At 38.1% G+C, this 22,476-nt stretch overlaps 1 protein-coding gene across 7 annotated transcripts in view; it reads right to left on the bottom strand.

Moving 5' to 3' along the window:
* NAALADL2 (N-acetylated alpha-linked acidic dipeptidase like 2) overlaps positions 1-22,476 on the bottom strand; it is a 520,054-nt gene that overhangs the window by 13,686 nt on the left and 483,892 nt on the right. For all 7 annotated transcript variants that reach the window (XR_012776415.1, XM_075506899.1, XM_075506901.1 and 4 more), the window contains one exon: positions 14,651-14,849. Coding sequence is in view for 6 of the 7 variants with exons in the window: in XM_075506899.1 (XP_075363014.1) it covers positions 14,651-14,849 (199 nt within the window). In the remaining variant the exon portion in view is untranslated. The remainder of the gene's footprint in view (positions 1-14,650; positions 14,850-22,476) is intronic.

The following is a 22,476-nucleotide window of genomic DNA, read 5'->3' as shown; positions in this document are numbered from 1 at the left end:
TTTTATGGTGAAGGTACAGAAAGCTTCCCTTCTTCCTCTGGGTCCCTTATCCTTTTGATCTCCAACAGTGCTGCTTCTTTCCTCTCTTTTTATTTTTTAAACTTTTTTGACACCCACATACAGTTATTTTATCTTACCTATTTTATTTCACAGCACTTTGTGGCAGAAGGTTTATAATTATAAAATTAGAGCTGCTAGCCAGGTAAGACTAACTTTTATCAGGACAAAATTTATGCAGTGGTGAACTGTCCTTACATGTCATTATAGCTGATCCAGAGGAAATGGATTTCTACAATGCTCGTTTCTCGCCGGATTCAATGGTGGAAGCCACTGGCTCCGGGGCCATGTGATCCAACAACATGCATGTGACCAGGGAAGATGGGGATATGGCAACCTTTTAGGGCAACTTAGCTGTAAATGTCGCTCTATTCCTTCACTGTCCAAAGTCCCCACAAACTCAGCATGTCATATTTAAGGATCCTTTATTTGTAATGTGTTGTTCCTAACTTTTGTTTGCTACACATCCTATCCTTTTTTAAGAGTCATCAACTGCCTTCACTTAGCGCTCTCATTTATAGGACTACAAATCGTTGTACTGGTATATATTACAGAAAGTGATATATTTAAATCATGCACATTCAAAGGTGAAAGTCTGCCAGAAATATAGGTATTTGCATGGTATCAGCAGTTGATAAGCTACAGGTAATCTAGACATCAAACCTAAATAAAGTCTAACCAACTGAAAGGCATTTCAAAGGCATCATTATGTGACAGTGGTAAACCAGAAAAATTCTGTCCCTGCCAGATAGAAATTTATCTTGCACAAGAGACAGGAGTTAGGACACCTCTAATTGAGTCAATTATGGCACACGGAGGTTATGGTAAGCCTGTATTTAACAAAATTCTGTCGGGACATGGGACTATGAGGAGGTAATTATTCCAAGACTGAATTAATTTCTGAGAGGCCAATTTAGAATAGGGCTTGTTAAAAAAATAAATCCTGATTTTGGCAGCTCTGTGAAGTGTCTTGAGGCTTGGTTTGGCTTGATTGCCTGCCAAATAAACAAAGGAAAAAGAGAAGCCAAACTGGAACGATAGCTGGTTACACGATATATTATCTTTTATTTCCCTACAGTTATCTTTGACTACAGTACTTTTTTAAAGGTAATGAATGCATTGTTGTAAACCACAGTAATCTCTTTTGCTAAAGCCTAACCCTAACTCTAACATAAGTTTCAGCTTGATGCACCCTGCCAGCCTTAAATCTTTGTCAAGGCCTTGAGTGCACTAATAGCTCTTACTGGCCCTGACCAGCCTTACCTGGGGCCGCTACCCACACCCCCTGCTCACAGGCCCAGGAGCCCCATTTCACCTGAGCCCTGGGTCTTCAGTCCCAGCCTGAGCTGTATCATAGTATACGTATGTATACTATGTATACGTACATACGATACATCGTATGTATACGATGTATCGTAGGTGTGCCTGTCTCCAGCTCTGTGGCTGCCACGCAGCCAGTTGATCCAGACCCCCATCTGTAGACTACTTCCTGGCTCGACTTGCATCACCATGGGCTTGCCTGATGACCAAGGCTCTTGGCTGAACCTGACTGCCACTCCTCTGCTTGCATCGCTTGGGCACTACAGGCCTGGCTGGAGAGGCCACTGCCCTGCTGGCCACGGTATCATGCCTGGCTCCCCACCCTTTAGGGAGCAGCCGGCTCTCAACACCCCCGACAATCTTTGCCTAAACAGATGACCCTATCAGACTTGACTCTATAAACACCCATCCCAACCTTACCTACGGACCTTCCCACCTTTAATCCTATCCTGGTGATTGTGACAGATTCATCTACTAGATTCCAATTTGCATGTACGAGCATTCAGAATCCTAAAGAGAAAACGAAAGATCTATTAAAGAAATATAGCTGAGGAAAGGTTGTTTGGATAATTTTTTATGACCAAAACTCAACATTCACAGAAAATATTCACGTCCACTTTCTGTTCTGAAACATATAAGAAAATGATTCTTTTGATAGCTGATTAATTACTATCACCAGAAAAGACTGACAAAAAATAAAGCCAACTGAATGTTAATCTTGATTTTGTGATAATAGGACAGTGCTCTATGATGGCTTGGAAAAGATTTCAAATAGGGTACTGTATCTATGACAACCTGTAGCTGAACTTTTTCACTTTCATTAAATAAACAGTAGTTACTTCATTTCTTCCTGTAATTTTTTATATTTTTGTGGCTTATGATAGCAAAACAGCTTCTAGGATAATATAAAATAACCATGAACAAATGGAAGCTGGAAGCTTGATACAAGTTGCTAACCATAAGAGGAGTGATGTTCTGGAACAGCCTCAAATAAGAATAACGGAGCTAAGAAGTCTGACTAGTTTAAAGACTGAGTTTGAGTAAAATTGGGCTTCAATAAAATACCCCTTTGCAAGGGCTGAACATCAACATTACCTTGCACTCACAGTTCTTCCCCTGTTGAAAAATTACTGAGTTTAGGAAACTTCTTTCTTTCTTTCTTTGGAGTAAATAAGATCAATAAGTAAGAAGAATCAATTCTACAGCTTCAACAGTACAGAATGACTTCACAGAACAGAAGTGGAAAGAAAAAGAAAAATTAGGATGCATTTGTTCTTCAGAAGTTGCAAGTGATTATCACTGCTAAAGAGTAGTGCTCTTATTAATTAGGCATGATTTTCTCTAGGGTTTTATGGAAATTAATTAAGTGACTTTATCTAGAAATTCCTGAAGAAGCCACAAAACACACTATCAGACTCCACCATCAAGCTCTCAAACCCTATACACAGCTGATGAGAGAATGACATACTCCCCAGAAATGTAAAAATTCCTTGAAAATCCTTCAATGTTTTTTCTGTAATTTCTTAGAACAAGGACTTGCATCTATACTTAAGAGTGATGATGCATTAAACAAAATTAATATAACTGTATTTTAAAAATGTTATTTGCTGGCAGCAACTGCTATGAAGTATACTTTGTTAACTTTCAAATAATGTAGCTGTTGGTAACAAATGTAGGCATGTTGTTCTTTGACTGATTTATGCTGCACTTGCTTTTCAAATGAAAGAAACATATGCTTATGCTGAATAATTTGGAGGAAACTATTTTTCTTTTAAGGATGTCTCAGTCTGAAATACTCAAATTCAAAGCAGATGTGCTACTATTTTGAAGGACTTGAGGGAAGTGAATTAATGAAATTATTTCCAAATGGCTCACAGCTGATGTTCTGAAGGCTTCTTAGGGATTTTTATTTAGAAATCATGTAAAACATCCGATTCCTAAGGAGGAATACCATTTCTAAACAAAGCAGCAAGCAGTGTCCAGTGTTTCATGCAGTAAATTGGCTTGACCTTGATCTCCAGTTCCAATCCTGACTAGCTTTATCATCTTAAGTAACTCCACACCATGAGACGTGAGACCATTATCATCATAGCCAAAATCAGAAAGGTCATTATCATAAGAGTTAACTATGGATAAAAAATTAATTATGTCATAATATGTTCTTTAAATAAGTGCCTAAAGTTCTATTTTTATTACCTTCAGTGGCATGCAGACACACAAAATTAACACTTTTTTTAATCCCAGTTAAGGTAATTTTCCTGTTAATGATCTCACCACCAAATTTCTAAGCCCTCTTGCCTGGGTAATATGTTAGTAGGGGGAGTTTTACATATTAACTATTTTTTCAATGAATTCCACTTATTTTTGTACTATATTCGAGAAATGTTCCTGGCTAATATTTCAAACATACATGAGTGGTTCTTATCTGTCATGACCAAAAATGTGGAACCATGTATTTCTTGGATCTAAAAAAATGTTATCAGCCCTACTCCTTATAAGAAAAATGAAACAATGTACAAAATATTAAGTTTCTGTCATATTTAATAAATTCAAAATCTAATACCTTGTATAACTTTCTGAGATCATAGGTTATTTTTCTCTGTAACCAAATATTCTTGGCCTATTTAGCACAGACCTGAGTGAGATCAGCCAGCAAGGGAAACTGAATGGAAACTGTATCCTAATCAGAAGGCTTGCTAGGCGTTGGCATGATAGCTCTGCACTGAGCTCACTGAATAGCCCTCAGTGAAAGGATTTTTACAGTTAGCAGAACAACCACTGTGAAATGGGCTAAAACATCTAATAAGGCCACGTATTCAAATAAATGTCATTATACAAAAACCCCAGGTTCTCTCCAAGGTCAAGACCGTGCACGTTCGTGGAAAGCATGAGGAATTGTATGTCCTGGATGAAGTCTTGTCTCAAGGGCCCCCAATGCTGTGTTGAATTGCAATATACATAATAATATTTACTGTATCAAAAACATAATGGGTCTGATGCATACTATGGACAGAACTCTGTAAGTCTACAAATCAATCTAATTAAAAGGATGGAAGAAAATTCATGAGGAGTACATACAGGAAAAATAAATTAAGGTACGTACACCCAGGTTTACCATTCATACCGGGGAAGTGAGAAAGCTGGTTTCCAGCCATGACATAATCCCTAATTATAGTGGTTTTCTGCTTTTGCAGGTGTAATGAAAAGATTTTCACGTTCCCTGTTTAAATAAGCTTTAAAGTCAACCATAATTACATCTCTGCAGATGGCTAATTCAGTAGTATTTATGCAGCAAATGCTCTTTAAATAGTAAAAATTTACAAGACAACAAATACAGTCATTACTTCATGGTCATTACATGTACCAGTGATTCCAAAGGAAAAACCATTTGAATTGCCACTCAGATGGATCAGGTGTTCTGAGTGTGAGTTACACTCACTTTACTGCATCTTCTCAGTATTAAGAAAGGGCATAATTCAGCATGATTATCAGTCATGAGAAAAATAATAACCACAGCAGGAATTTGTAAGAGCATTGTCAAACTAGTAATTGCTACTGTTGTATGCTAGGATAAATGTGCTGCTCCACACGCGGATGAATGTTAAAGAGTCAACATCCCAGCAGATGAAATTCTATCTATCTGGCTTAGAGAATGAATAACCACAGCACTGTCACCCCCAGAGGGGCTGGGAGGACTAGGTCAGAACCCTTCCCAAAGTTGCCCAGTGCACAGAGAATGCTCATGCTGCTAGAACATTGTTCCTACAGGTCCATCATGTATTAAACAGTTTCTACACTTTCCTAACTACACCTGTTCCGGGGAGCTGCACCGGTGGCAAAAGGTATCCTGGGGAAAGCTTCTTGTGCTATTCAGAGTTACAGCTTCATTTCAATACTACATTATGTTGATCCGCTGAACGAGCAGATTCATGACTGCATCTTCTTCCCAGTCCCTCAAATCCCATTTTGAGTATCTGCACCATCTGAGTGAATAGGGAGTGATCTTAATTATGTCTGGCTTCTGGCAGCTGCTCAAGAGAGAAGAAAGTTCCTTTACTCCTCCCACCCATGCTATACCCCCACATAAAAGTTGAGTACAATGTTTAAAAGGAATACAGTGAATAAAATACTTTCAGTTCACCTTATATCAAGGTTGTTACTCCAGATTCTGCTAGTGACTTGGATGTATGAATTTGACTCAAATTATGATTTTAAACTGAATTTAGTGTGCCAAAGAGGTTGTTGCATTTTTTTAAAGATGGCAACAGCTATATAAGTGCTATTAGAATCTAGTGTTCAGGATTGGATTGGAAATATTTCTTAGTTTGTACCAACCTGATTAAATTCACATCATTGCTTGTCATGCCATTAACTAACTGGTTTGCCTCTGGTTTTAGGATTAGAAAAAATAACCTGGCAGTTAAGAATTGCTACTATATTCTTATAAATTATTTTCTAATCAGGGGTGACTTGCAGAGATGACTAAGTCTATTCAGTTTTATGATAAAAACCACTTTGGACTATGCTGTAAAAACTCTAGATACCGACTCATGATTGTCACCACTTTTATAAATCCTGGTCACCAGACACATGACATCTATTTAGAGAAGCATATAAACCAAGAACCTAATCCTTTCATTTAATGTCTGCTACCAAAGACTGGGAGGAAAATCATCTTCCAAGTAAGCATTAACTAAAGATTTACCAAGAACTGCACAGCATCTCAGATCTTCTGACAGTGCATAGCTGCCACTGTTCACCTATCTCATGAAACTTCTTTTTGCCTCCCCACATTCTTGGGAAGAACATAAAACCATCCTTGGAATATTTCCTGTGATTTTTTTGCCATTGGTAGTTCATGAAGTAAGCTACAATGAAGCAAGTCTTACTGAAACTGTGTGTCACTTCATATGTCGTGAATATGAGTTCGTCATCTCTAACTTATGCTTGATACACTATAATCAGACTGCACAAACACAGTAGAGTTTGAAGGAAGAAGGTAGAAGAAAATGGGAAGACATTTTAGGTGTAAAAAAATACATTCGGACAAACGTGTATCAGAGAGAAGGGAGCTGAACAAGAACTGCAGAGCCAAGAAACACTGGTGAAGGAATAGAAAGTGAAATAAGTAACACCATTAATCATAAGTCCATTTATAAGATGTGGAACAATTATAGAAGAAAAAGAGATGCAAATTTTGAAAGATACAAGATATTAGGGTGAAAAGTCAGATGGAAAATCACTGCTGTGCAGTAAGACAAAAATTCATTTATTCTGACTGAATGGCAAAATCTGAGGTATGCTATTCTAAAACCAGTACACAATTCTCTCCTTCTCCCCCAACATAATTCTAATATTGTATTTACAAATTGCACATGGCAGATAATAGGAGACAGAACATTATCTACTACTGCCAGTGCAACATGAATTGTTGCAGTATTTCCCACACTAAGGATCATCAGCACCATATCAAATCACTCTCTGCTCCACGTAATACAATGCAGAACAGAAAATATTCCATGAATTTGGTTCAGGTCAGTCAAAAATGTCTCAAACATTACAACAAAGTATACAGGCATATTTTCTACCTGAAGCCACAAATGAAGGGTTCAAAATGAAAAAAACTATTCTGCAGAGTCTATACAATGAGACAGAAATACTGTCTTCTGTAGAAACTCTGGGATAGGTTTTTTTTTTTCAGATGACATCGCACTACATGTTTACCCACGTCACTGTGTCATGGTTTAACCCCAGCTGGCAACTAAGCCTCACCCAGCCACTCGCTCGCTCCCCTCAGGTGCGATGGGGGAGAGGATCAGAAGGGTAAAAGTGGGAAAACTCATGGGTTAAGATAAAGATAGTTTAATAGGGAAAGCAAAAGCCACGCATGCAAGCAAAGCAAACCAAGGAATTCATTCACCCCTTCCCATGGGCAGGCAGGTGTTCAGCCATCTCCAGGGAAGCAGGGCTCCATCACGCGTAACAGTTACTTGGGAAGACAAAACACCATCACTCCAAACGTCCCCCTCTTCCTTCTTCCCCCAGCTTTCTATGCTGAGCACGACGCCATATGGTGTGGAATGTCCCTTTGGTCAGTTGGGGTCAGCTGTCCCAGCCGTGTCCCCTCCCAGCTTCTTGTGCCCCCCCAGCCTCCTCGCTGGTGGGGTGGGGTGAGGAGCAGAAAAGGCCTCGACTCTGGGTAAGCACTGCTCAGCAGTAAGGAAAACATCCCTGAGTTATCAACACAGTTTTCAGCACAAATCCAAAACATAGCCCCATGCTAGCTACTATGAAGAAAATCAACTCTACCCTAGCCAAAACAAGCACATTCTCCACACCTTATTCCATACCATTTACGTCATGTTCAGGTCCCACACTATCCAATACATCCTTGTTACCCACCACCCCCCTTCCCGTCCTTTGATACAATACACAGATACCATTCCCTTATCTATGGATCACCCCTGTAAAATATCTGTAAAAACATTTTACAGATATTTTACAGATATAAATGTCCACTGAGTTCATTTAGTCCATGACTTTGGGCTCTATCTGTTATGGTGGTCACTCAGGACAGGAGAGGTGGTGTGTTGCGTGGAGTTACTGGGCACCAAAGCTAGCTCAGGTCAGGTCACTGCTGCACGTGCACTGCTTCTTGTAAGGCTTCTCCTCCATTGGTTCAGGTGCTTCCTGCTGTAGTAATTCCTACAACAAGCTGTCCTGGTTTCAGCTGGGCTAGAGTTAATTCTCTTCCTAGTAGCTGGTCTAGTGCTGTGTTTTGGATTTAGGATGAGAATAATGTTGATAACACACTGATGTTTTAGTTGTTGCTAAGTAGTGCTTACACTAAGCCAAGCACTTTTCAGCTTCTCATGCCCTGTCAGCAAGAAGCTGGGAAGAAGCACAGCCAGGACAGCTGACCCAAACTGGCCAAAGGGCTATTCCATACCATATGGCGTCCTGATCAGCATAGAAACTGGGGGAGTTGACCGGGGGACAGCAATCGCTGCTCAGGAACTGGCTGGGCATCGGTCAGCAGGTGGTGAGCAATTGTATTGTGCATCACTGATTTTGTATATTCTTTTATCATTATTATTATTACCATTATTATTTTCCCTTCCTTTTCTGTCCTATTAAACTGTCTCTATCTCAACCCATGAAATTTACTTTTTTTTTTCCCAATTCTCTCCCCCATCCCACTGGGGTGGGGGGGAGGGAGTGAATGGCTGTGTGGTGTTTAGCTGCCTGCTGGGTTAAACACCAGCACACTAAGATGAGCAGGATATTTGCATCTTTAATGCTTGTCCTCTGTAAATCCAATGAGCAGCTCGTTTACACATGGAGATTTAATAAGGACTTTAATTTTTCTACTAAATGTACCCCTAAAATCTAGAGTCTTAGGGCATGTGAATTTTGACACCTGAGAATCTGCTGTAGTTTATTAGCAAAACAGAAGTAAATCCAGTAAATTCTGTACAGATGTCAGGAATGTATATAACAAATCTCAATCTGAAAGGAAAACATTTGTTCTAGTGAACAACAAACACTTGAGTGGCATGAGATTAGCAGCAATGCAAATTATCTTTTTGTGTGAGCTAAATGCATCTTTTGATTGTTCTTTCATTTCATTATGGCAAATTCAGGGTGCACAATACATCATTGCTTATAGCAAATATTTTATTCAGTGCATTGTAACGTACTGATTTGTTGTAATTTTTTAGCCCAATGAAGTGTTAATGCCACACCTGGGTATCCATGATAAAAAGAAGCAAAAGGAAGAAGTTTAACTTGCACAAGCGAGCAATAAAAACTGCTGGAGGTCTTTCTTGAAAACACATTGTTTTCGAAATCGTTACTTTTCACCTACTTATTACTCAGTTCACTCAATTACATCTACTAGACATAGCACGATGGCCCTTGCAACAATTCCATAAATAGTGGTGACAGATGCATACAGCCTTAATGGACAGGATGAACTTGGCAAGCTAAGATGGAACTCTTAAATGAAAGATTTCACACAAGTTGACTTTGATACTTTTAAAAAATTGTTAAAAGAACTGTCAGTCAGGACGTAACTGATCCTTAAGCAATGGTCCATTAAGAATAAAAACCACCTAACTGGAGCAGAAATGACAGCCTGAGCCCTTGTGTGCCTCTTTTGGACTTCACATTTAAAGATCGAAGACACAAACTCTGTTTTTAGTGACTCTTTTAGATTTAGAAATCTTGGTGGGAGTATCACAGGGTATTCTAGGAAACCCTAGGAAACCCTTACTACTGGCTCCACCTTGTATCAACAGCATCCATCAAATATGAAGATTATGTTGAGTTCTAGACATGGATCTGAAGAAATCAAACACTCTCAGAAAGAGAGGACATCTTACTGCACTGAGTGTCCTCTGCCTAATACTCCATGAAGTTTTCTTGATTATCTCATTTTTTTTGCAATATTATTATTCATTGTTCCAAGGCCATTGAAGCCTTTCAACAAAGAGACACAAGCTCTGTGTGTGAATACCTAAGGAGCGTACACACAGACTTGACAGATACATTAGGCTGACAGGGAGTCAGAGGCTGTGGTGATCACCAAATATAAGAAATAAAATATACAAGGAATGGGGGGGAATGGTCTTACTCAGTCTAAGCAAACACAAGATTTGAGCTCAATATTTATAAACACCAGGAAGATACATGCTGTCTTGTTATCCATGATATTGCCGGTGTCAGTGTTTTGGTAGGTATTTTCATAGAGGGAAAAGGATGCAAAAGCATGACAGTAGACTTTTAGAATCTAAGACTTTTAAGGATTAGCTGATGCACAAAAGACAAAGATGTTCAGGAAAGAGACAAAGAGGAGACCCATCAGTCAGCATGGACGCATTTGCCCCATTACCTAACTTACAAACATTCATTTACAGAAATTAATTTTGTTCTCTCTCAGAAACCATGCAGTGATCTGGTTAATCAGTATCAGAACAGGTGTCAGCGAGTACTTCCTTGACCTTATCAGACAAGCTGCTTTCACTGTAGGGAAACCGCCCCAGGTCTTTGCTTTGATCTATGTTTATTTATGGCTGAAGCACCTTTTATTTAGAATATAGAGATAAAGCATCTTCTCCTGTCCCTAGCAGGCAACTACACATGCTTTACTGAATGCTGATGAAGGTAAGAATTTGGAGTTTTCTTACTATATATCAGTATTTATAGAGTCATCTTATATCTCTGCTGAGGCTGACCATCTCATTGAGAGGACAATACACTTGAGATCTTTTTTTTTTTTTTTCCCCCTGTCTACGCAGAGTGCCTAAAGTAATGGAACCTCTGTTCTTACCTGAGCTTCGTGCATGCCACCACAGTGTAATCTATGGTCATCAGTACTAGTAGCAAAATATGACCATCAGAAAATATACAGAAATGTTCAGCGCAAGAATACATTGTAAGAGTGGAAAGCGAGAAATGGCTAGAGGAAAGAAATAAACATATATAAATTTCTACTGATTATTCCGCTAAAATAATGACAAAATATAATTCAGAAAATTATCAATATTATGATTATGTTATGAGAAGCAAAGACAGATAAATGAAAAATACCAACAGCTGTCCTATTTTCTTCCTAAACATTTATTTTGGAAATAGAAAGTCTACCCATGGTTACCTTTGGGAATCACAGAAATTCTTCAGGTACAATAAAACTCAGAGATTTCGTCCTAACCCCAAATCAAGCCCCAGGGTAACCCTTGCAAAGCAGGGTAATATTTCTCAACCTGTTATTTTTCATTCTGTCTAAATTTCTGGATAAAAAAATACCCTGATGAAAGCTGTACTTGTATATTTCCAGCTCAGTTGGAAATAGAATATCATGGGGAAAGTACGCTATTGTCAAATTTTCAGTACAATGTCATTAAGTTCAGGTAAGAAGGATAATAATCTAAACTGCAGTGTTTAGTTATACTGTATTGAACAATCTGCCAATATCAATCATCCTTACTTAAATGTAGTCAGGATATCCTAATATAATTATCAAAAACTAAAATAACTTGAATTCTGTTAGTAACTTTGAATAATTTTATTGCTCATTATAGATGAATAATGCATCAATTACGCCTAAATATTGCCCTATGGCATTGACTGGAATGAGGCATCTATTTTTTAAGTACATATATACAGTGAGAGCCACCACAGCTATGGCAATGAGTGTACAAACCATACAAAAAAAAAATATAGAAAAGATGTATTAGTTCCCCTGTAGTAGACAAACACAAGTAGGTTGCAATCCACCTCCTGCAATAAAGCAAAAAATCCACCTTTCTTTTTAATTCAAGTTCTAGAAGAGAAAACATAGTATAGATCCAGAGAGCTGTGAATTAGGACAAACACAAGCCTAAAAATGATGCCTAAACTTCAGCAAATTTGTCAAGTACTTTGATTGAGGTTGAGAATATGAGTCCAAATGGGTATACAGGAAGCAATCATTTTTTCATGAAGAATACATGCTTTACTGTGCACACAAATTCTTCCTTCAGAAGGCTGTAAATTACAGTATTTATGGAATCTTAATGATCTAAACACAGTTGGAGCCTGAAGGTCAAGGCTGCAAACTGCATCCTAAATTTCTGTTTACAGATGAAGCATAGTATTTATTGCTGCACTGCTTGCGCTGCTATAGTTAAAGGGCTGCCAGCATTTCCATTATAAACCACTATTTCAGGGGTTTATAACTTGCCCATCAATCTTCCGACTGGGATGAAACATGGCATACAAGGTCCTGGCTGTGAGACTGATTTTTTTGTTTGTTTTCTTTACCAAATTACAAAAAGAAAAGCTTAAAGTTATACAAGCAAAAAAAAGTACATCGCGTTTTTCAAGTACTTCTAGTGTTCCTGTGATACAATTATAGCTTCAGAACACAAAATAGATTCATATAACTACATCAATTAATAGAAGGACTTTCAATCCCTAAAAAGTGAAAAATAACCTAAACAAAGACACATTGTTAGATGCTTTTTTTGAAAAGAAACTGTACTTCAGATTTTTAATGTCAGGAAAAGAAATCAGAAATCTATCACTGTCCTCGATTCTGTTTGCAGTAAAGGTAAATCTACACTACAATTACACACCTCAGCACAGTACAAAGAATGCATTCTTTTTAAATAAGTATCTAAATGATGATACATAAGGTGTACTTTACTATTACATACTCCAGATGATGTTAGGTAAAATAGTTCAGAGTAAAGTCAAATCCAATGTTTTCCCACAAACTCTAAAGTAACCTTATTGTCTACTGTTAAATCCTGTATCAAATGTAATGAAATCAGGAGGGGAAAAATTACAAAATTTTCACTTCCACACTATCTACTTTGCCAGTATGAATACCGCGCTCTGCGCCAAAGTACTGCTGAGAGCAGGAAGGTGAAAAATTTAATTCACATTATACCTGCAAATCTAGCAATTACATCTTGATGAATAACAAACTTAATTCTGCAAGCACTGCAAGAATTTAAATATTAGAAGACCTCAAAAGACCCAGTTATTGGAATCCGAAGTTTTGGTATAATTTATTTTTACAAATAAAGAACTGGGCCAGATTCAACAATGTGCCTTTGTGATGCAACGCAGACACATTACATTATGTTAAGCAGTTTTACGGCTCCTTTGCAACACCATACCAGTTCAGACAAGAGAGACAGCAGTGCTAAACCTGGAATGTTAGACTTTATTTAATCACGTTTTGGTTTATTTCTTTATATTATAAATCCAGCCACAGCAGGAATGAAGTAAATTAGTCCCTCCTCAAATATCATTATTATATTTTCTTTATTATAGCTGTAGGGATTTTATTCACTGACACTGAATTCACCACAACTGCCTTTTTTTTTTTTCATTTGTTTTTGTTAAAAGATGACTGCATTTGTTTTATGCCATTCCTAATGCTTGGAAGAATCTCTTCCTCCTGATGCTGTAGCTTTCTGCTTTTCTTCCAAAGTCTACCTCTACCGTCTGTCTATTTTGTGCCCCCTTGAAACAATCACTTGCAAAAGCCATTTGACAATTTTCCCATCAGCTGCAACAAAGTACTGTTTTATTACTTTAGTTAGTTCTGGTTGCATAAAGAATTTATATTCCTTAAATAACATAGATGCATCATTCACTTCTGTGTCCTGGTCCCTGTCTATCTTCTGTGTATGTAGATCAGTTCACTTCCAAGCTCTCTGTTTTGAGTATGCCAACCAGTTTCCCCTAAAGTAAAACCTGGGTATGGCTTTAGGGACAGTTTTACCTGGGGAAGCCTCCTAATGGACAGTATGGATGAGCCATTGGCTCTCTTCAGCCGCAGAGTCATCCAAAATAATCCCAGTAGGCCTGGTGAAGTCAAACAACCCACACACGCCCTCACTGTGTAGTCCAGGGCATTCAAAACATATACTTGGGGTCAAGCTATAAAACACTACATCGATGGGCTGCGATACAGTGTTTCAGACAGTTTGTACTGAAGCACATGCACACATTTTATTACTTCTCCTAAACAGCCAGAGGGCCAGGCATTACTCAGGGCAGGCTTGGCCAATTCTTGCTTTTCAAACTTTTTTTAAGCTACCGATCGCCGTAAGTTTTTTTTGTAGAGAAATCTGTGGTGAGACATATAGACCTGTAGACTTTTTTCTTAGAAAGTGAAAGATGGAGTGATTATGACATCTTAAAATCAACCTGGGTAGTGCAGCTGAATACATATTGGAGAAGAATTCTAAACAGAGACAAGATGTTATTGAATGGTGACTGACTAAGGCCTTCTCATTCACTCCACTGTACTGCCTTTGACTGGTTGAAATGCACCCAAGAACAATGCTATATAATTAAATATGTTAAATAATGCTACACAGTATCTTGTATAATTCTGAATCTTCAATGAACTGTAAAAGGTTTTAAATAAAATATAGGTGGAGCTTGTCAAGCAGTATTAGACTTCAAAATATTTTCCTCTTCTGAAAGCTTACTGTACCGTCTAACACAAGTATCTGTCATGCTGCCTGAGTTGCCATCACACCATACATCTTGTTAGCAGTGATGCCATGACAGAAACACTACAGTGCTGCATTCTAATGACCTTTTGTATTGTAATGAATTAATGTTTTTTGCAGAAAGGATGAGATAGGAAAAAACAGCTTTAATCTTGGATACTCACTGAGATTTTTTTAAAAGAGCATGAGAGTTTTGAAAACCAAGCAATGTGAGATTACCATTTTAGCTCAAATGAAGAGCATGTTGAACACCATACCTGTAAAGTCCTGGAGGAGCTCGATGAACCAGGAAGCTTTTCTCCAAGCTTTGTAGCACATCATTGAGCATCCTGACTCTGATAGGAGCTCGCTCCTTGGGGTCATTAGCTGGGCGCATCTCATCTGATTGGAACAATTCTGCGGTGTCCCTCAGACGTGATGCCGCTGCAAGCAACTGAGGAATGTCTACTTCACCACCTAGGAACAGTAAGAGAAAGGCAGTTGCCAGTGATTCAGAGAACATCACTTATTACTCTTGCTTACAAGTCAAAATTAATAGTTCAATTAAAACCTGAGCCTCTTTTCCCTTGTGAAAATTATTTAATGGATCAAGGAAAGCCATAGATCATTGTGCATAAGCGCTATTCTACTTTTCAAAGAAGATCAATTTGGGCTGTGATGTTTTAAGATCTAATAAGCTATGAGGAATGATTTTGGGGTACAGCTTGAAATCTACCCTTGGAAAAAGAGGCATGCAGGAAGCAATGGTTATAAATCAGTAACTGTAACATTTCCTTCTGGGACAGAATTTATTCAATGTCATTTGATGCTACTGCTCTCAAGTTTGAAAGCTTGTGCTTAGATTCCATAATGACTGTTGTATGTACAGAAAATCGTAATATGCAAAATTTAATTGAATTTTGTTCAACATTTTAGAATCCTAGAGGTTAACAACAGTTGTAGAGGGGATGTGGAATTGTTCCTCTTAATCACTTAAATCATATGCCAATGAGCTAACTAACACTTTAATTGATATCCAAATGTATGTTCTAATCCAGTCAATATTTTCAAAACTTTTTAAACTTGGAGTGTTAACTGTTACTTTGTTTGCAATCCTACAGACACCAAAAGAACAAAAGCCCACAGCACTGTGGAGCACACCATGATTTCCGTATTTCCCTATTCACAGTCCAGAAAGAAGACTGTGATACGTGAATTGGAGCACTGTGAATGCACAGTCTATTCCCACCTGCAGTGCAGGTGAAGAGCGTGCCCTCCTTTCCCAGTGCGTGCATAAACTTCATTAATTTTTACAAGTGCATGGAGAGAGAAAGCAGAGTCTGAACCTGATATAAAGTCAAAAGTAACATCAGTCAGCAAAAACATTTCCAGGATGCAGAGGTGATCTTTAAGGCCAAGATTCACTTTGCCTATTAAGGACAAGGAAATCAACGATCCTTAGATCTTTTAAATTATGATTTAATCAAAACAAAGCATTCAGCTTTAGCAGCTGTCTCACCTTTAGTTGAATGTACAAACTTCAGTGAGTTCAGTACCTTAGTGACTGAGATGACTAACCCAACAAGGTGGTTCAAGACACAAGTTAAATGAATACTAAAGTTCCTTGTCTAATAAATATATGGAGAGATCAGAAATAGTAAATGGAGAACATCAACCCATTTCTCAAACTATGGATGGATGGAGTCTGAAAAGTGAGCATATAACAGGAATGGAAAAACAAATAGGTACAACTAAGAAATTCAAGGAAATGCCTGAATATGACATATTCTCCCTCTCATATGGAAAAAGAGATTTGCTATTGGATACATTTCAGCAAAGGGAAAGGAGTTCATAGACCCCCATGCACTCCTGTCATTCAGCTGACTAACGCATTCCAATCTAGCAAAACATGAAATGATCCAAAATACATGGAGAGATGCTGGTGTGAGAGAAGCTGTCAGATTTCCTGAATTATCAAGATGAATTTCAACAATGAACAGAAGCTCCCTGTGGAAACAGGAAAGAGAGAAGATGTTTTATGTCTGTCTTGGTTTGGGACAAGGTTGCTTTGTCAATGGCTCTTGATCAATCCACCTTTCCCTGATTAGAACAGATAACAGGCACTGTAGTACCTTGATGCACGGGATTGGTATCTTTCTGATTGAGTCTGGAGTAATTTAAAGTCTGATTAAGTTAGGTTGATGTCTCAGAAAAATATTTTCCAAGCACATAAACTTGGTACATTTGGGATATTTTGAAAAATATCAGTATCCTCAATTTTCAAATCTCAGGCAAACATCCTGTGCAGCTGACAAATTTGTGATTTCCATGCATATAATCCAGGCACTGTGTATACCTTACCCTGGGACTTGTGTCAGTACGGAAAGGTTTAAATTCACCCTGTTAGAAAGAATCCTTTGGTTTCAGCAAAGCACTTCATATTCCAGGTAGCATACAACATTTACAATTTTCATTCTGAATATTATATAAACAATTGTAAATGTCAGCTACGCCTTTTCAATAGGGAAGGTGAGATAAAGGGAAAATACATCATTCTATATTTGGAAATGAAGCCAACCAGACCACCCTTTTAACCATAAAAATCCTGTAAATGCTCTCTCTCCTTCTCCACAGCATGCATTTTGCCCCTAAAGAAACGACATTTTACTTTACAGTCATGAGTAAAAAGCACTGTTTACATCACACTCTAAACCAGCACCCATTACAAAACAAACACCCAGGCCCTTTTTTAATACTTCCGTACAAAATCTGCAAGTGTCTATGGCTACTGTTACCACAGGGAACGAAGGAAATAGCTTTAAGGGCATCAGTAGTTTTTACCACAACACACTGAACTTCACTGCCAAGGGAAACTGTGATTTATGCTTTTTCTCAAGTTGAGAAGCTGAGAGTGGAAGGGCAAATGATTCTTAAAGAAAAGGATGCATTAACTAATAAAGTCTTAAACATCTTGTGATACTTCTACAGAGAAAATAAAAAAGCCTGCAAGTGTTACTTCACTCAAGAGAAAACAACGCCCCATTATTATACTTCGTATTCTTTGTCCTTTTGTCTCCAGTATGAATCATGATGAAGCTAGTTGTTTAGCTGTTAAATAAAATTGCAAGTACAAGGAAGTGACTCAGGAGCATGTATACTCTTGATCAGAGAATTATACTGTTGAATTTCATTACACTTGCTAAATGTAACTGGATTTTATTCAGAAACAGGTTACACCAAATAGATATTTATTTTTACAGACATGGAATACAATAGCCTTTCCCCATGTAACTGATTGCTCTTATGAAAAGTACTGCTAGAGTTTTAGCATTTTAAAATTGTATTTGTGCCCTCTGGTATGAATGTACTTGCCTACGAGCACCTACAGGAGAATGAGCACAGACAAATGAGCAGTTTAAGGCATGACACTCGCTCTCCATGCATGTGAACATGTGCTTGCATGTAAGAGAGAGGGGAAATTGCTTCAGGTTTTGATTAGCTTGCACATTCATGAGCAGCTACGGTGTGTTGTATTCACTAGAAAGATTTTTCATGCTCTGCAAAATTGGATGATGAGACCTGGCAGTGGAAAATCTGAATGGGAAAGCTTTGTAGAAAGTACCCTAAAGGGGGCAGAAACACAAATCCACGGACAACCTCAGTTCAAAGAATATGTTGCCATCAGCTTCAGTTTTGCTACCATGACTGCTACTGCCCAAGTAAACTAATCTGATGTTGCTACAACAAGCCTTTTTTCAAAGAGGCTATCATTAAAAGGGCATGTTGTGACATATTGTTACGCAATTTCAATACAGCGGAAGTTATCAATGACTTTGTACAGAGCTGCTGAAACATATATGGCCTACTGACACAGAAGAGATGCTCATCCTTTCCCTTCAGTACCAAATGCTTTGTCCATGGAAAATGCATTTTTTTCCATGATTTTTTTTTTTTTAGAGGCTGATGAAAGGTTTGCCAGTACTAATATATAATATCCTTGAAAGGATACTGAAGACAAGATGTCAGTGTCTCATGGCAAAGAAGGTATTTCTATCATACGTACAGATAACTAACTGTTGCATTTTTCACCTCTGTACCTGTCAAGAGTAATGGGTGGGAACAATAAAAAAGGAAGCTTTCTGAACATTACAGACAGATGGAGAAAGTAACTCTGAAAAGCACCCTAAATGATCAGGGAAATATGATCAAGCAGGTAAAATGATGCCAGGCTGAAGACTAGCAGATAGCTGTAGGCAATGAGTATGCAGCCATCAAGTAAATGACAGAGATATGTTTCTGTATTGATTTTTCTAAGGACAGAGAGTTTAGACCGATGGTTTGAAATGTACGGGTCGAGCCAGGGCTGTGGGAAGTTATGCAGACTTTCCTGGAAATGGCTTATCATAAACCAGATTATTTTTAAACTTCTGCTAGCACTGCCTACTATTATCACCCCAAGTACTTCAGCTGCTGTAACATCTGTAAAATATCCATTCTGGGGAGAAGAAAGGGCCTAACTGATAGGAAGCAACACACAGCTGACACTGTGTCAGCCAAAGAGCTTGAAATCACAGCCCTTGCCCTCCCTATATAGGGAAAAACAGAAAATCTCACCCCCAGTTAACTTAATTTGCCTTCATAGGCCTCTCTCAGCTAGTACCTATTAGAGATGGCTTACAGCTTATCTGATTTGCTTACCAGCTTCAGCAGCCTGTGATGAAAGCCACAACTAGGGAATCTTAGCATGTGTGCCTAGTGCTACTCAGCCACAATCTAAGGCTGGGGCAACAGACACCAATTTTTGAAAGCTCTGCAGGAGTCTAGGTGGGCCCAGTGACCTGCAATAATGAAACGATATCAGCTTCTACAGCCAACAGCACCTAAGCAAGACACATAGCTAGCACCAAACCCGGTTGCCTTTATTTTTGTAAACTGTGTGATTGAACTTGTTATTGCTGAGTCAGTCAGGTGCAAAGGTACAGAAAGGCTTTTGATCCTAATGAGACACTTTAACACTTCCATCATCAATCCCTGAAGCTTGCTGTAATATACACGAAGTTTCAAAGAGGCTCAAATACAGTGCAAGATAGCTTACAAGGAGCAAGTCCAGACTGCACAGTGCTAAAAGCATTCAGCGGATGATACAAGTACGTTTTGAATAAAAATGCTTATATACATACAAAATACTTATATACAAATGCTTACACATTTGTACTTGCATATACATACAAAATACTTCTACAGAAGTGCTTAAAAGAACCATTTGCATCATTCACATGTCAGATATGACATCTTGTCTGTGCCCTACCTCAAAAGATGAATGGGGTTTTCATAGCATGCAAGGCCTAGCGAGATATTTGTGTATTTGAATCAAACTGCAGTGGGTCTTGAGTTTAAATGTATGAAACGCACAAACACAGCCCAACTGCAATGTGTAGTTAATGAGAATATTTTAAACTGTCACCTATTCATGAATTTCTTTAAAATATCACATCTGTGATCAGATAGGTAACAGCCTGAATAGCCCCGGGGACCTGGATTTCAGTCTTGGAACTCATCTCATATAATTTATGACCACAAGGTTTCCTGTCAAACATCAGACCATCAGCAGATGCAGGAAAAAAAAATGTCTCTCCAGTCACAACCCTTCCTTTCAGGTAAACCCAAAAGCAGTAGCTTGTTTCCAGGAGTTCTGGTGTGTGCAAGTGGAGAGAACACATGTCGCTTAACAGCCGTTTCCCCATCTTTCTGAGGAACGGGCCTGGAGCCAGATGTAAACAAGTTGTGGATGACATTTCCCGATAACCTGCCATCTAGCCTATCCTGCATGTAAGAAATCGTTTATAAAGTGCTGAGTAACATCCCATTGAATTTAACAGAGCTAACAGTACAGACACCCACCACATTACAGAATTAAATCCTTTGGAAACATAAATAAATGCAGTATTAACAAGTATTAAGACACACACATCCTTTTGTGAGGACATGCAGGAGACTGCAAAACTGACTCAAGTATTTACACATATGATTGTACTTCGAGAATGTGAGAAAGTCCAACAGGCAATAAAATGTGTGTTTAAGTGATTGACTAAACCAGATCGCAGAGGCACAAAATTAAGCCTAATGAACAAATCTTCTAGCATGTCGTGCAGATTTCCCTTCACCTTTTCTACATTTACAGTTTGCATCAAGTTGGAGAAGGAAATAGTTTACTAAGACAATGCACCTTTGAACAGGAAATCTAAGACAACATCAAATCTTTTGAAGAATAAAGAAATCCATGAGCCGTGTTAAAAAGTACAACTTCTCATTTAAGTAACCAGAAAAAAAGATCATTGTCTTATTGGTTTCCAAAATAAAAATAAACTGTTATTTGACACAAGTCAAAGATAGATGAGACACGAAAGTCATGAGAAAAGTCATTAAAAAAACCTCCAAAGTGAACAGCTGGGAGAAAATTTATCCTGCTGGCCCTACAGCCTAGAAAATAATTTTCCCTCCCCTGAAGTGGTTGAGATAAATGATATAACTGAAGTTAGAGGAAAAAAGTCAGTTTAAATCAAAATTTCTTGTTACTCCAAATAAAGAAAAAAGGAAGAACAATACCAGGCATCTCATGTTCAGTTGAAGGAATACCAGCTGAGCCACACTTTTTATTTGATGATTATTCCCTGCTGTGTTTAGGCTGAACTAAACCAATATTTATATGGCACAACAGAGCTAAAATTACTTGTCTTTTTGGGTGCTCACTGATTCCAGACCAACGCTAGCCTACTGACTCCTAGGTCTTGACAATGATGGATGGCAAAGATTAAAGAAAAGGTATCATACTTCTATGAATGTGTATTACAGAAAAGTGATACTTTATACTGCAGGGAGTGAATGAAATGCAGGGGAAACACCTCAAGATTACAAAAAATCTCTAAGTTTGAGATAAGATGTCCCATTCTACTAAACTATATGTAAAGTTTTGGTGTGATTTTATAGAACTTCCATCTTTATTTAACAGATCAACTTGAGAGTTCCATACATGTATAAATAGAAAAAATATTTTTGAAAGGCCTTAGCACACGACAGGTAATCTGTATCAGAGACATAATTGGAGAAAAGGAAATAACAACATGTTTTTACCTATCTCACATTTTTCTACTCTGAGGTCCTAACAAGGGCATGCTTTGGAGTAGTCTTTCAGATTTCATGGAGGTTCTTGTCAGGGATGTACCTTTTACCATTCCTTTTAAGTTCACTGAATTCTGACCAGAATACCAGCTTCTGAAATATCTCAGTTTGTACACAATTATGTTAGAGTTTGGCAGCTAAATTATCAAAAGATTTAATCTCCAAGGATTAAGCCTCTTATGTGCTCTCCACATCCAGCCTACTTTCAACTAGTCACTTAGACAAGGAAAGAGAGTTGGATCTCATTTGAATACACTAAGATATGAGGAAACTTTAACGGAAAAGGGACAGAATGGGAGGAGGAAGACAGATTATATGGAAGGAGAAAGCTTATACAGATGAGTGACACTAGATAGTGTTAGAACCTAGACTTCTCCCTCCTTAGTCCTCAGGACTGGAGCTAAGACAGATATTCTTTTCATAATTGATAAGATGTAGGTTTATTGTTCTTTTGTAGTCTACATAGTAGCAGAGAACATCTCAGTAACATAGAATGGGTTTAGTTCCTTATAACATATCAACATTTTTCTACCAACTGTAGAGAGGAAAAAAAACAAACAAACCACAAAACAGCCCAAAAAGGGAATGCACAACTGCACCCTTTAACTGTGTTATCTTAAACAGCTCAAGCCAAGAGCTATTGACTTAATTGGGTTCTGTTGTCAACATAGGCCAAAAAGCCTGCAGAATACTTGTTCTTTTATCAAGCCCTAAAAGGCCACAAGACAACAGAAAGAGCCAGAAATGAGAAGGCAATATTAGCAATGGCTCAACAATCTTGATGGAGCAGTCTCATATCAAGGCATTCATCCTACACCTAGCAAACAGTGCCAAATCCAGAGTCTATGAGAATTATAGCTGCATCATTTCCAAGTTACCAGTCAGTTCTGTTTACTTTCTGACTAGGAACTTTTTTGTCCCTCTC

The sequence above is a fragment of the Mycteria americana genome, chromosome 7 (assembly GCF_035582795.1).
Source record: "Mycteria americana isolate JAX WOST 10 ecotype Jacksonville Zoo and Gardens chromosome 7, USCA_MyAme_1.0, whole genome shotgun sequence".
NCBI lineage: Eukaryota > Metazoa > Chordata > Aves > Ciconiiformes > Ciconiidae > Mycteria > Mycteria americana.
Note: the sequence above shows the minus strand (reverse complement) of the source record. Positions and strands in the feature narration are given on the sequence as shown.